The following is a 16,031-nucleotide window of genomic DNA, read 5'->3' as shown; positions in this document are numbered from 1 at the left end:
TGTGGTGTGTGTGTGTGTGTGTGCGTGTGCGTGTCTGTGTGTGTGTGCGTGTGCGTGTGCGTGCGTGTGTCTGTATGTGTGTCTGTGTCTGTGTCTGTGTGTGTGCGTGTCTGTGTCTGTGTGTGCGTGTGCGTGTGCATGTCTGTGTCTGTGTCTGTGTTTCAGTTTGAGGAGCTGGCCTATCTGTGGATGGAGCGTCAGAAGTCAGGAGGGAACTACAGCAGACACCGGGCCCAGACAGAGAAACACGCGGTCCTGTGTGTCAGCTCTCTGAAGATAGACCTGCTCATGGACTTCCTCAATGAGTTCTACGCTCACCCTAGATTACAGGTCGGTCTACAGGAATAGAGGAAGGCCATGATATTTGGTAGGTCTCTACAGGAATAGAGGAAGCCATGATATTTGGTAGGTCTCTACATGAATAGAGGAAGCCATGATATTTGGTAGGTCTCTACATGAATAGAGGAAGGCCATGATATTTGGTAGGTCTCTACATGAATAGAGGAAGGCTATGATATTTGGTAGGTCTCTACATGAATAGAGGAAGCCATGATATTTGGTAGGTCTCTACAGGCATAGAGCCCTTGTTCAGGGCTATGTTATTTGGTGTGTACTCCAAAGACAGCGCTAATGGACAGAGCTCAATATTTATGTTTTATTTGGCGCACTAGTCAATCAGACAATCAACTCTCGTTCCTAACAAAATGTGCAATTAGCTTGCAAAATATCATAAAATATGCAAACCTTCAGTGTAGATGTTAGGTATCTAACAGGTATCTACCCTGCTCTCCTGCAGGACTACTATGTGGTGATCCTGTGCCCTACGGAGATGGACATCCAGGTGCGTCGTATCCTCCAGATCCCCCTGTGGTCCCAGAGGGTCATCTATCTCCAGGGCTCAGCGCTCAAAGACACAGACCTCATGAGGGCCAAGTGAGTGACCCACCGCCCACTGGGCCTAAAGGGTCTCAATGGGAGAGAAGGGCAGTGTTCCGCAGGGAATAATGTTGTGGAATATATATAAATATCACATCTCTTTGTCAGCTCCATTCTAAAACATTTATATTTGCAATGATACATTCTTAGAAAAAAGGGTTCCAAAAGGGTTCTTCGGCTGTCCCCATAGGAGAACCCTTTTTTGGTTCCAGGTAGAACCCTTTTTGGTTCCAGGTATAACTCTTTTGGGTTCCATGTAGAACCCTCTGTGTAAAGGGTTCTACATGGAACTCAGAAGGGTTCTAACTGGTACCAAAATGGTTCTACCTGGAACCAAAAAGGGTTATTCAAAGGGTTCTCATATGGGGACAGCCGGAGAACCCTTTTAAGTTCTAAAAAGCAAACATTTTTCTGAGAGTGTAAAGGGAAGCGAGGTGTATCAGAGAAGTTCATAACACCATCAGTTGAGGTCACAGAGGCCTGAGGTGGTAACCGCAGATCAGAACAAACCTCTAATGAGCCTGTTATTGAATCCTCACAGTACAGTTACTGGTTGATAGGCTTTCTGATCTCAGATATGAATCAAGCGTCTATGAGTGAGTCTGTGCACCTTGTGCTGCTGATAGATAAGACAGCAGTAAAGTCAGGAAAGGGCAGCCAAAGATGTTCATTCAGTTGGATGTCCTCTCTCCTCTCCTAGTATATCAGTGTAATGGGATTTCTCAGTACGGCTCATCCTCATCACAACAGCCAAGTTCATAGGCATCAACGCAAATCATAGCTGAGATCAATCACATCAAACCGTGTTGGCAGTGGCAGGGGCTGACCTGTCAGGAACACAATACAGGTAGCCATTGATATATGTAGCTTCTGGGATTTTATTGGACCTGTAAGGTGGATGTTAAGGGGTGGTGATGGATGGTTGAATTGTGGTAAACCTGCTTGTCCCCATGAGGGGAAACTGGGATGGCGTGAAATGTACCCTGTCCACTGCGGCACTGCAGCGCAGCACTGCATGGTCGTTCAGTGAAAACCGAGTCATAAATTCACCCAGCAGCTCACCCCTCCACTCTGCCCTTTTCACACATGACAATACTCTGAGGAAAGCGATGACAGTAATACTGTGTGACACTACGGTGAACATTGCAACAGCATGCGGATTTTAGCCTCCTAGCTTTTCTCTCGGACAGTTCTCACTAATATTACCTGTGTGAAGCTTTCTTGGCCTTGGTGTTTGTGTGTGTGTGTTATGTGTGTGTGTTATGTGTGTGTGTGTGTGTGTGTGTGTGCGTGTGTATTTATATTAACCCAGTGTGTTTCCTACAGGATGGATGATGCAGAAGCCTGTTTTATCCTGAGCAGTAGGAATGAGGTGGACCGCACTGCGGCTGTAAGTTCATTATCAGGCTCATGACTTCATATTTAGCACATTGCAATCATAAGTCAATACATTAATTGAGTTATGATTGCAATGAACTGAATATTTCCACTCTAACTAACTCAGTGAGATTGAACTCTTACTTTTCCACTCGGCTGATTTTACAAAATAGACAGAAATGAAAAATAAGTATTGGATTTATAAACTCATATTGGGTACACATAACAGTCCAGCTGGGCAATTTTCAGGACTCATAAAATCTGAATTACATTTCTGGTTGAGTGAGGATGACAGTGTTGAGGGTGGAAGTGTTAGAAGTAGCAGATGGAAATGGATGTTGTTTTGTCCCGCAGGACCACCAGACCATCCTCAGAGCCTGGGCTGTAAAGGACTTTGCCCCAAACTGCCCCCTATACGTCCAGATCCTCAAACCAGAGAACAAATTCCATGTGAAGTTTGCTGGTGAGCTTTCCTTGCTCTCTTTCTCTGTCTCTTTCTCTCAGTCTTCCTGTCTCTTAGATTTTTGTCTCCCTGTCCCTCTCTCTCTCTCTCTCTCTCTCTCTCTCTCCAACTCTCTTTTTTTCTCCCTCCCTCAGTCCCCCCATCCCCAGCTCCCTCTCTCCATCTCTCCCTCTCTCCATCTCTCCCTCTCTCCATATCTCCCTCTCTCCCTCTCTCCCTCTCTCCATCTCTGTCCTCCCTCTCTCCTTTTTTGCATGCCTTTCAAAAACAAAGTCGTTACATCACCTATTTGCTCTGACTTGCAGTATTCTGTTTTATTTGTTAGATCACGTAGTCTGTGAGGAGGAATTCAAGTTCGCCATGCTGGCTCTGAACTGTGTGTGTCCAGCCACATCCACCCTGGTCACACTCCTAGTGCACACCTCCAGAGGACAGTGAGTCCACCCATTAAAACACTAATGATTCTCTCCTCCTACGGAAAACTCCACAATGAGGTATCAGTATTGAAACCATAAACCTCAATCTTTGGGTTTGTGAGAAAGCGCTCTACAAATAAAATGCCTCATTACACAGAGATCCTTGCAGGTTTTGTTTTGTGAAACAGTAACCTATACATTTAGGTCAGTGGAAACTGCTGAAGGGAGGACGGCTCATAATAATGGCTGGAACGGAGAGAATGAAATGGCATCAAACACATGAAAACCATGTGTTTGATGTATTTGATACCAATCCACCAATTCCACTCCAGCCATTACCACGAGCCCGTCCTCCCCAATTAAGGTGCTACCAACCTCTTGTGATTGAGGTGTCCTCCTTCGTAAACAACTGCCAAGTTGCTACGACAACAACAACAGGCACATTTGTCATTAGCCTAAGGCATTTACCTCATTATTGACTTCTTCCTGAAAGCTACTGTGTTGCCATAATCTTTACCTTGGGCCTCCACACTCATCAATCTCACTGTGCGCTGCCATCAACACCAAGTCAAGGTGATAAAAACTTTTCAGCACCGTTATAATATCCACAGCTTGACGCAGCATAGAAGACATTCTTATCTTCTTTATGGAAAATAATTAGATAGGCTGTGTCCTACATGGTGACAGATTTTTTGGAAAAGACAACTCCAATAAATGAGTTTTCTCTGAAGTCATCTGATTGATTAAAAGAGAGAGAGAGAGAGAGAGAGAGAGAGAGAGAGAGAGAGAGAGAGAGAGAGAGAGAGAGAGAGAGAGAGTAATTGCTGTGTTTGGATTACCTTATTCCACTTACTGTACCATAGTCTCAACAAGGTAATTATTGGTTGGGGATTTAGAAGGCGGGAGTTGCCCATGCACCCCCTATGGGCATGACCCCTCTGACTATCGTTACTGGAACTGTGCTGGAAAGAACAATGTGAAAATACAATATCCCAGCCAGCACATTATGGTTCAGGTGGAGACAGTAATGTGAAAAGGGTATCAGAGTCTCTTACATTTACATTTACGTCATTTAGCAGACGCTCTTATACAGAGTGACTAACAAATTGGTGCATTCAACTTATGATTCAACTTTTTTTTTATGGGGGGGGGGGGGGGGGCTTACTTTTATACTATTCCAGGTATTCCTTAAAGAGGTAGGGTTTCAAGTGTCTCTGGAAGGTGGTCAGTGACTCCGCTGTCCTGGCGTCGTAGGGGAGCTTGTTCCACCATTGGGGTGCCAGAGCAGCGAATAGCTTTGACTGGGCTGAGCGGGAACTGTGCTTCCGTAGAGGTAGGGGGGCTAGCAGGCCAGAGGTGGATGAACGTAGTGCCCTCGTTTGGGTGTAGGGTCTGATCAGGGCCTGAAGGTAAGGAGGTGCCATTCCCCTCACAGCTCCATAGGCAAGCACCATGGTCTTGTAGTAGATGCAAGCCTCAACTGGAAGCCAGTGGAGTGTGCGGAGGAGCGGGGTGACATGAGAGAACTTGGGAAGGTTGAACACCAGACTGGCTGCAGCGTTCTGGATAAGTTGTAGGGGTTTAATGGCACAGGCAGGGAGCCCAACCAACAGCGAGTTGCAGTAATCCAGACGGGAGATGACAAGTGCCTGGATTAGGACCTGTGCCGCTTTCTGTGTAAGGTAGGGTCGTACTCTGCGAATGTTGTAGAGCATGAACCTGCAGGATCGGGTCACCGCTTTGATGTTAGCGGAGAACGACAGGGTGTTGTCCAGGGTCACGCCAAGGTTCTTTGCACTCTGGGAGGAGGACACAATGGAGTTGTCAACCGTGATGGCGAGATCATGGAGCGGGCAGTCCTTCCCCGGGAGGAAGAGCAGCTCCATCTTGCCGAGGTTCAGCTTGAGGTGGTGATCCGACATCCACACTGATATGTCTTCCAGACATGCAGAGATGCGATTCGCCACCTGGTTATCAGAAGGGGGAAAGGAGAAAATGAATTGTGTGTCGTCTGCGTAGCAATGATAGGAGTGACCATGTGAGGATATGACAGAGCCAAGTGACTTGGTGTATAGAGAGAATAGGAGAGGGCCTAGAACTGAGCCCTGGGGGACACCAGTGGTGAGAGCACTTGGTGCGGAGACAGATTCTCGCCACGCCACCTGGTAACTCTTCATGTTAGCTACTAGTTCATCACTGTCACAGGCCCTCACATTGCTCTAACAGTCCTTCACGTTGCTCTAACATCTCAGGTCAAGGTGTTGTCATGGATAAGAGTGCTGAGGCGCTCCTCTTAGGTGCTGCTGTTAAAGAGAGAGTCAATGACTTCATCAATCATTTTCATCTCCTCACTTCATCAATCATCTTCATCTCCTCACTTCATCAATCATCTTCATCTCCTCACTTCATCAATCATCTTCATCCCCTTTGGGACATAAGGCCACAATGAGTTTCCTCTACTTCTTGTGTTCTTGACTACAGGGAGGGCCAGCTGTCTCCAGAACAGTGGCAGAGGACATATGGACGTTGCTCGGGGAACGAAGTCTACCACATCCGGCTCTGTGACAGCAAGTTCTTTGGGGAGTATGATGGGAAGAGTTTCACCTATGCCTCCTTCCATGCACACAAGAAGTGAGTAGACTTCCTGCCATGGCTTGTATAAGTTCATCTTGCTGTTCTCTGACACTCTGCAAACCTTGAGGACAGCAGTCTTAGTGTTCGTTTCCCCTGGCACTTAATTGGTACATCTGTAAATGTGTGGCATATTCTTGGGTTTCGATTAGATGGACTCCCTGGGTATTAGTCTCTTGGTACACGGCTTCGAGATGAATCAGTCTCTGTCAAACCAAGGCAAACCAGCGTAGCCTGTAGCCAGAAGCCCTATAGAACCAGAGTTGTGCACCACTGGATTACACCAAACACAGCATACCAGATGGCTGTTCTCCATCTCCCCTCAGGTATGGTGTGTGTCTGATCGGGGTGAAGAGGGAGGACAACAAGAGCATCCTGCTGAACCCTGGTCCTCGCCACATCATGGCCGCCCCAGACACCTGCTACTACATCAACATCACCAAGGAGGAGAACAGCGCCTTCATCTTTAAACAGGAGGAGAAGGACAACAAGGGCCTGCCGGTGGCCGGGCTGTACGATGCCCCCTCCAGGCTGCCTGTACACAGCATCATCGCCAGCATGGGTGAGTAACAAAGGGGAGGGAGGGCCCCGTGTTGGTAGAGCATGGCGCTTGCAACGCCAGGGTTGTGGGTTCGATTCCCACAGGGGGGCCAGTATGAAAAGAAAAAGAAAAAATGTATGCTCCGGATAAGAGCGTCTGCTAAATGACTAAAACGTAAAACGAGGGAGGGGTAGCCTAATAAAGGGAAGAAGAGAGGTAGGAGGAATGGGTGAGACTCAGTGTTGGGGAGTAGTGAACTATATGTAATGTAACAACTAGTAATTTAATTACAGTACATTTTGCACTAGCTTGGTGGTAGTTCAACTTCATTCTAATCTAGGTAGTGTTTTCAGTGGGTTATTATTTTAATTTTTTCATTAGTTAATTACTTGTTTAGCCATGTAGCGGCTTAGCTAACTACTGGAACTACACACTACTTTTTTTTGCAAAACTAAAATATGGGTGAAGTAGACAAGCATTTCCTTTATTTTCCAGCATCAGACCTGCCTAATTCTCACTTTCTGTGTTTAATAGGCTAAATCACACATTATGTTAACATCTGACTACAGAGTGATGTGTTCTTGCAATTTGTAGTCTATGACATTTTAGATTTGTGACGAGTACTGAGTATACGAAGAGGTAGGACGCAGACGCAGGAATTAACAAGGTCAAGGTTTACTTAACCATGAGCAAGAGAAATAACAAAGATAGCGTACACGACACTAAGCTAAACAATCACACACAACATCATAAGGAACAGTCCAGGGCTAAATAGGGGTGGTGATGAGATGATGAGGTGCAGGTGCGCTGGAGGTGATTAGGGTGCGTTGGGTTTCCATTCCGGTGTTGCCGAGGTGGTGTGCTCAGACCGGTGGCTCAGTAGACCGGCGAATCAGAGCGCGGGAGGGGAGCAACGGGAGGAAACGTGACGAGATTTAGATATTATATTTTTTCACGGAGTAGTTTGGAAGTAGTGAACAATTTTTTCTAAATAACTTTACTTATGTAAACTATATTTTTCTTAAGGGTAGCTTTAGTGTAGCTTACTTCTTCCAGTGTGAAGTAATTGGTAGCTTGGTAAACTATATTTTCAGAGTAGCTTCCCTAACACTGGTGAGCCTAATGTAGGATGAGAGTCGAGTAGGGAGGGAGAAGGAATGGTATAAAGATCTTATAAAATTCAGAATGAGGGACGGAGGGAGGGAGGGAGGGGGAATATCTGAGTCTTATAAAGATCAGGGAGGGAGGGAGGGAGGGGGAATATCTGAGTCTTATAAAGATCAGGGAGGGAGGGAGGGAGGGAGGGGGAATATCTGTGTCTTATAAAGATCAGGGAGGGAGTGAGGGAGGGGGAATATCTGTGTCTTATAAAGATCAGGGATGAATATCTGAGTCTTATATAGATCAGAATGATGGAGGGAGGGAGGGAGAATATCTGTCTTATAAAGATCAGGGAGGGAGGGAGGGGAAATGGCAGTCTTATAAAGATCAGAATGATGGATTGAGGGAGGGAGGGAGGGAAAGTGGAGGAGTGAGCCCAGTGATGTAAGGGGGTGAGAGAATGGGGGAGAAGAGGGATTGTTGAGTCTTGTTTTATTTCTTTACTTGTCACTGCTATGTATGGGCTAACTTTCACAGTGCAATGCTAAATTTCACAGTGCAATGTTGGCATTGACATGGCGGTGGTGATGGTTGTTTTGTGTGCTTGTGCCATCATGCATGTATTCTTGTCTGACTCTATTGGCTTTTTCCATTTTCTGGGGTGACTTGGTTTCTGTTGTTTTTGTTGTTGTCTGTTTTTGTTATGGTTCTACTACGACTTGTTAAAGTTGATCAGGCCACTTTGTATGGTAAGTTTGTGCATGTTGCTATCATAGCAGTGTACTCAAAGGCTTGTCTGTCACCATAGTGTAGGTGGTGAAGGATTTATTTCACCACAGTTTTGTTGTTGTATTTGGATACGCTTGATGTTTTGCTTAAATGTGTTTGCTGCAGTGGAGGCTGCTGAGGGGAGGACGGCTCATTATAATGGCTGGAACGGAGCCAATGGAATGGCATCAAACCATGTGTTTGATGTATTTGATACCATTCCACCTATTCAGCTCCAGTCATTACCACGAGCCCGTCCTCCGCAATGAAGGTGCCACCAACCTCCTGTGATTTGCTGTTAATCAGTATTCTTTGCAGGGTTTTTGCACATAGTTTTGCATCGTTTTAGTTCTGTTTATCAAAAATGCATTTAATGTACTTGTGTTTGATCTATCTATCTATCTATCTATCTATCTATCTATCTATCTATCTATCTATCTATCTATCTATCTATCTATCTATCTATCTATCTATCTATCTATCTATCTATCTATCTATCTATCATCTATCTATCTATCTATCTATCTATCTATCTATCTATCTATCTATCTATCTATCTATCTATCTATCTATCTATCTATCTATCTATCTATCTATCTATCTATCTATCTATCTATCTATCTATCTATCTATCTATCTATCTATCTATCTATCTATCTATCTATCTATCTATCTATCTATCTATCTATCTATCTATCTATCTATCTATCTAATCACTGGTGCCCATTCACATCACACTACCACCCCATTGTCTTACTGCCCAACTGTCTCACCAACCATTTAACCACCTCTTTCAGGGACGGTAGCCATCGACCTCCAGAACCCGGCGGACCCCCCAGAGGACAGCAACAAGCTGACCCTGCCCACAGAGAATGGGTCTGGAAGCAGACGGCCCAGCATTGCCCCTGTCCTGGAGATAGCTGACTCCTCCTCCATCCTGCCCTGCGACCTGCTCAGCGACCAATCAGAGGACGAGACCAATCAATCAGACGAGGAGGGCTCGTCGGTGTCAGAGTGAGTGTCCAATCAGAGTTGTAGAGGAGGGGAAAGGGAAGTTGGAAAGGCTTGGGCAGTGTTTCCGAAATGGTGGATCAGGACTCACTGGTTTCTACACTACTGGCCATGGCTTATGACTGGGCTGTAGCTAGAATCATTGTTTTCATTAACTGACAGTCAATATGAGAATGTCTAGTCAACTTTTACGTCTATTCAGCTCAAGGTTGAATCACATAGCTACTCTATCCATTCCATCACCAAATGAGAGAGAAGATGTGTGGGAGGTGTTAGAGTGGGTCCTTTCTTTCTTTCGTTCTCACTTTATTTTCTTATTTTCTCTCTCTATTTATTCTTTCTCTCTTTCAGTCCATAACATTGAAGCTCTTAGACCACAGTTACATAAAGTAACACACTGTGGCATGCCAGACTGCTGCCTGGAAGAGAGACAGGAGAGAGAAGGAGGAGAGAGAGAGAGAGAGAGAGAGAGAGAGAGAGAGAGAGAGAGAGAGAGAGAGAGAGAGAGAGAGAGAGAGAGTTGAGTTTTAAATAATCTTTATTGGGTCTGGGAGCCCACCACACAATAAATACTCATACAAAACCGTATTTACACATCAATTAAAAACACAACTCCAATTCCTCCTCCACAGTAACTGAACACAACAGCCTCTGAATACCCCATATACTCATAAACAGATCAATATTGTTGACAAGTTTATAATAGGCAAACTCAACCCTTAGTCTCGCTGCCAACATCCCCTCCAGCATTCCCACCACATCCACAGACCCCTGTCCCCGAATACTATTCTTTCGGGTCTTCCATATCGCTCATTTTGCTGCCCCTAACACAAAATTAAGCAACACAACTACACCTTTCTGACTAAACCTGTACTTTGGCCCAAATATATACAGTTGGGAAGAGAAAACCTCTCCCAGAGCTGAGAACCAATTAGTGATCAGGTCAATCATCCCGACCAACCTGGGACACTGTAAAAACAGATGTGCCAGAGTTTCAGACTCAGCACAGAATGGACACTCCTCCCCAACAGTAGGATCCAGGTGTACCAGATACATGTTGGTGGCTATGGCTCCATGTATTATCCTCCATTGGAGGTCAGCTGTCCTCTTATCAATAGGCAGTTTGTATAATGATCGCCAACAGCCTTTTGGGGAGGCACCTGGACCAAGCACACCCGCCCACCTCGTCGATTTTACCCCTTCCAGGGAAGAGGCATGGGACACCTTTACACATATTCTGTACATGGCCTTCTTTCCCACCTCCTTGAACTCCCCCAGCTCCGGGGTATCGAAGGAAAGCAGCATCCCCACGTCCTCCTCGAATGCCCCCGCCGCAGCACTAACAATCAGTGCAGGGAACACATAATCCAGATCCTCCTTCCACCGATCAGAATTGGAAGTGTCAGTCACATACTGCAGATGAAGTACTGGCAAGGAGTCACAGACCTCAGCGACGACCTTCCTCAGTAGGCGAGACGATCGGATCCCCGCTCTTTCTCCCAGCTCCTCCAACGACCTATTCCTGTTCCACATCAGATGACCCAGCTTAGTACACCCCACGCCTAACAGGCATGAATGTAGGCTAGCTGAACCCAGAACACGGGACTGGATGGCAGTGTTGTGACAAAGAGGCTCTTCAAAAAGCCACATCCCTGGTGGCGTGCAGGCCTTACGGGACTTGACCAGAACTCTCCAAGCCTGCATAACAGACTCATAAAATGGAGTCAGGCCAGGCAACTCACCCCCCTCCAGCTTTAAGAGGAAAAGGTGCTTGTCTAAGCCCAAACAGCCCGCTCTCCTCATCAATGTGTAGGCTGTGTCAACCCAGCTAGAACCGTCACTGTACAACATTCTCTGGGCTGCCTGAAGCCGGAAAGCCATGATCCTGGAAGAAATGTCCACCAGGCCTTGCCCACCCTCGTGCAGTGGCAGGTACAGGGCTGAAGCTTTAATCCAATGTTGTCCAGACCAGAAGAAATTGACAAGGGTCCTCTGAAGCTCTTGTATCAGACCCTTTGGTGGCTGTAAAATCATTAGTCTGTGCCACAGGGTAGAGGCAGCAAGATTATTAGCTACCAGTACCCTTCCCCTATAAGACAGCTGGGGCAGCACCCATTTCCACCTAGACAATCTGGCACAAACTTTTTTCACTACACCCTCCCAGTTCTTTTTCTGAAAGACATCGGAGCCTAGAAAACCCCCCAAAGTCTTCATCCCATCTCTGCCCCACTGAAGCCCCCCTGGTAACCGTGGAGCGGACCCCATCTGAAGCTGGCCTGCCCACAGCGCTTCACTCTTTCCCCAATTGACTCTAGCTGAGGAGGCCCCCTCATACACCTTTAAAGCGTCTGAGAGAACCTTAACATCCTCACCCCCTGTAATAAAAACTGTCACGTCATTTGCATACGCAGACAGTGCTATCGTGGGACCCTTCATTACACCTGGCACAGAGAAACCAGTAAGCTTTGCTCTTAAAAAACAAAGCATTGGTTCAATCGCCAGACTGTATAACTGCCCTGAAATCTCTTATTAGAAACAAGTTGTCAACAATAGAGCGATCAGGTACACAGTAGGACTGGTCCTTGTGGACCAACAATCCCAGATACTCTTTCAACCTGTTTGAGAGACATTTAGAAACAATTTTATATTCTGCACACAGCATAGCAACAGGTCTCCAATTTTTTATGAGAGCCAAATCCCCCTTTTTTGGCAACAGTGAAAGTACCGCACGTTGACAAGATACAGGAAGAGAGCCCTCATGAAAAGATTCACACACCACTTCATAAAAATCCTCCCCAATAGACCCCCAAAGTGCTTATAAAACTCAGATGGTAAACCATCAATGCCAGGGGCTCGGCCTGTTGAGAGCTGCATAACTGCTGTGGACAGCTCTTGCAGTGTAATGTCAGAGTCCAATGCGACTCTTTGCTCAGGTCCAAATTGAGGAAGACCGTGTAACAACTGTTCAGTACACAGAGAGTCACAATCCTCCGCCTTATAGAGGGCAGAATAGAAATCCACGGCATGTTGACGCATTTCACTGTCATCCGTGGTCACCTTCCCATCAGGGAGACTAAGGCAGACCATCTGTTTACGTTGCAATGTCGACTGTCCTAGGTTTTTAAAAAAAGCACTAGGAGCATCCATATCCTTGAGGGAAGCGAAACGAGACCTAATCAAGGCACCCTTCACTCTTTCATGCAGAAACGACCTCAGTTCATGTTTCTTGTCCTGTAAGTTCATGACTAGTCCGGGGAGTGAGCAACTTCAATTCAATAGATTTAATGTCCCGTTCAAGGGCCCTGATAGTCTCTTTAACTTCAATTCGAGACAGAGCAGTATACTGTTGACAAAATAATCGTATTTGGGCCTTCCCAACCTCCCACCATTGTCTCAAGGACTCAAAAGTCCCTTTTGTAACCCTCCATTTTTCCCAAAACAACAAAAACCTTTCACAAAACATGACATCATGTAACAATTTAACATTAAAATACCAATAAGATGATGACCTTCGTGGACAGGACAAGTGAATATCAACAGTGACAATATGGTGATCAGAGAAACCCACAGGAGTAATGTCACACCTTCCAACCCTACTACAGTATTGCTCAGATACATACAACCTGTCTAACCTTGCTGCACTGACATGACCTTCATTAACTTTTAGCCATGTGTACTGCCTAACTTTTGCATTCCTTACTCTCCACACATCAGAAAGCTCAAACTCAGTTAATAGACCAGACAGACAAATTGCTGACCGCAGGTGTGGTTCTTCAGCGGTGCGATCAACAGTAAAATCCACTGTACAGTTCCAGTCCCCCCTTAAACCATACACCCCTCTTGGTCACACTGTCTTAAGGTTTCCTTTATTTTATCAAAACCAACAATACACTCTGTACCCTCATTAGGAGCATAAACATTCCAAAAAAAAAAAAAAAAAACATAACATCCACCTTGACCAATAAAACCCGACCCTTGACAATCTCTGTTGTAGATACCACAGTCACCCCTAAGCCTGAAGAAAACAAGATTGCCACCCCAGTACTGAAATTAGTACCATGACTGAGTATATGCTGCCCCTCCCACCACATACCCCAGTCAACCTCATTTTCCTCATCACTATGTGTCTCCTGTAGGAAAACTACATTAAGCCTTTTCTGTTTTATTACTTCTAATACCCAAGCCCTCTTATTCCTGTCCCTTCCTCCATTAATATTGAGAGAACCTACCCTTAATACCTCCATATAGAAAAGAAAAAGGAAAAGCAGAAGATACCACAGAGAAACCAGACAAATAGAATAGAACACCCTATGAGGCATAATCATCATCATTATTTAAATTTTCTCTTAACTTGACCACGTTTCCCACCACCTTTTGCTGCTGCAACAGCAGTAACAAATTTCCTCAAGCGAAACCGCTTCTTCTCACTCAACTGGTCTAACCCCACCGTCTTCTGTAACATCACAGCTGACCTCACAAACTTATCAACATCAAAATAATCTGCCAATTTGACAGATTTCCCAAAAGTCTGATCCAGAAACCCATTTACCTCCTCTAGATCGTAAATTGAGTCCTCACCAGCTGATATCGTATCAAGAGAGAAATCCATATCCTTCTCCTGATCCTCCTCAACTGAGGCCACAGACCACTGACTCCCCTCTACCACATCCCTTTCAACACTCCCCACTTGCACCCCATCACTCGTACCAGGCATCTCCTCCACTACCTGGGAGACTAGCCCCACCTGAACCCCATTACTCGTAGTGGGCATCTCCTCCACTACCTGGGAGACTAGCCCCACCTGAACCCCATTACTCGTAGTGGGCATCTCCTCCACTACCTGGGAGACTAGCCCCACCTGAACCCCATTACTCGTAGTGGGCATCTCCTCCGCTACCTGGGAACCTAGCTCCACATGAACCCCCCCCTGTACCCCAGCACTCATAGTGGGCATCTCCTCCACTACCTGGGAGATTAGCTCCACATGAACCCTCTCCTGTAACCCATTACTTGTAGTGGGCATCTCCTCCACTACCTGGGAGATTAGCTCCACATGTACCCCCTCCTGTACCACAGCACTCGTACTGGGCACCTCCTCACCAGTCTGAGGAAATGGCCCTTCAGATCCATCCTTACCTTCTACAACAATTTTTTTCTGCTGCATAACATTTCCCTCTGGTACAAGTTGCACCTCTGTGCCCTCAACACGGACAACTTGTTCCTCAGCAACAGATGCGTGTGGCTGCTCTACCACTGTCAGCCCACCTCTTCCTACATCAGTGGGCCCAGGCGTTACGAGGACCACCTGCGCCCCTCCCTCTGCCTTCTCCCTTTTCGGGCAAGCATGTCGCTTATGACCAACATCCCCACACTCAAAACACTGTTGACTACCCGTACTAGCATAAGCCATATACAGTCTATTGTCATACTTGACCTTAAACGATAACTCCAAAGTCTGCTCAGGTGAGTCCAAAAACATAAACACCTGTCGCCGAAACGACATAACCTGTTTCAACGCCGGGTGTTTGCAACCCAATGGGACAACCTTAATTGAACTTGCAAACTTCCCAAAGCACAATAACTCGCGCTCCAAAAGCTCATTTGGAATAAACGGCGGTACATTTGAAATCGTTACCCTTGTTGACGGAGAAAAAAGCGGCGTAACTTGAATAAACATTCCTTTAAGAAGTACGCCATGCTCAACCATACGATCAACAAGGCGCTCTTCTTTAAGAAATACCACCACCGCTTTATTCATCCGTGACGCATAAGCAACATTCTCATATCCTACCTTCTCTCCTACGGCGACCAGAACCTCCTCCACCGTGACAGTAGCTTCAGTAACACACCTAAAGCCGTGCCGAAGTGACAGGGACGGCGTCCCCATTCGGGCCGCCATCCCCACCAAAATCAGGGTAATTTCGACACGAAAAACAATATACTTAATTCTACCACAACAAGAAAATAGAAATAATAACCTTAATCATGCATAGAAGAAAAAAGGATATCACCAAGAAAAGGAAAACCCAGGATATCTAACTCTACACAACACTCGCACTTAGCACTCACTCAAACAATTCCCAGCATGCACCAAACACTCCCAGCATGCAGAGAGCGAGAGAGAGAGAGAGAGAGAGAGAGAGAGAGAGAGAGAGAGAGAGAGAGAGAGAGAATTCGAAAACAAACCCAATTTTGATAAACTCCCTTATCTACTGGGTGAAAAACCACAGTGTGCCATCACAGCTGCAAGATGTGTGACCTGTTGCCACAAGAAAAGGGCAACCAGTGAAGAACAAACACCATTGTAAATACAACCCATATTTATGTTAATTTATTTTCCCATTTGTACTTTAACTATTTGCACATTGTTACAACACTGTATATATACATAATATGACATTTGAAATGTATTTATTCTTTTGAAACTTCTGAGTGTAATGTTTACTGTTAATATTTATTGTTTATTTCACTTTTGTTTACTATCTACTTCACTTGCTTTGGCAATGTTAACACACGTTTCCCATGCCAATAAAGCCCTTAAATTGAATTGAGAGAGAGAGAGAGAGAGAGAGAGAGAGAGAGAGAGAGAGAGAGAGAGAGAGAGAGAGAGAGAGAGAGAGAGAGAGGAGAGAGAGAGAGAGAGAGAGAGAGAGAGAGAGAGAGAGAGAGAGAGAGAGAGAGAGAGAGAGAGAGGGAGAGAGACAGAGAGAGAGAGAGAGGACATGGCTGCCCAAAGAGGAGCGTATATGTGGTCAATGCACGACAGGGGAGGTAGAAACAGAAATGC

The 16,031-nt window shown here is 45.7% G+C and overlaps 1 protein-coding gene across 1 annotated transcript in view; it reads left to right on the top strand.

Annotated features, from left to right (window-relative positions):
• The window catches only part of LOC311144394 (potassium channel subfamily T member 1-like), a gene marked incomplete at both ends in the record, with an annotated part of 142,492 nt that overhangs the window by 115,298 nt on the left and 11,163 nt on the right, over positions 1-16,031 (top strand). Inside the window, 8 exons of the mRNA XM_084180407.1 lie at positions 166-330; positions 797-933; positions 2,263-2,326; positions 2,668-2,776; positions 3,102-3,210; positions 5,674-5,823; positions 6,150-6,385; positions 9,031-9,239. Of these exons, the coding sequence (XP_084036533.1) occupies positions 166-330; positions 797-933; positions 2,263-2,326; positions 2,668-2,776; positions 3,102-3,210; positions 5,674-5,823; positions 6,150-6,385; positions 9,031-9,239 (1,179 nt within the window). The remainder of the gene's footprint in view (positions 1-165; positions 331-796; positions 934-2,262; positions 2,327-2,667; positions 2,777-3,101; positions 3,211-5,673; positions 5,824-6,149; positions 6,386-9,030; positions 9,240-16,031) is intronic.

Source organism: Coregonus lavaretus, assembly GCF_964263955.1.
Source record: "Coregonus lavaretus genome assembly, chromosome: 17".
In the NCBI taxonomy this organism is placed as follows: domain Eukaryota; kingdom Metazoa; phylum Chordata; class Actinopteri; order Salmoniformes; family Salmonidae; genus Coregonus; species Coregonus lavaretus.
Note: the sequence above shows the minus strand (reverse complement) of the source record. Positions and strands in the feature narration are given on the sequence as shown.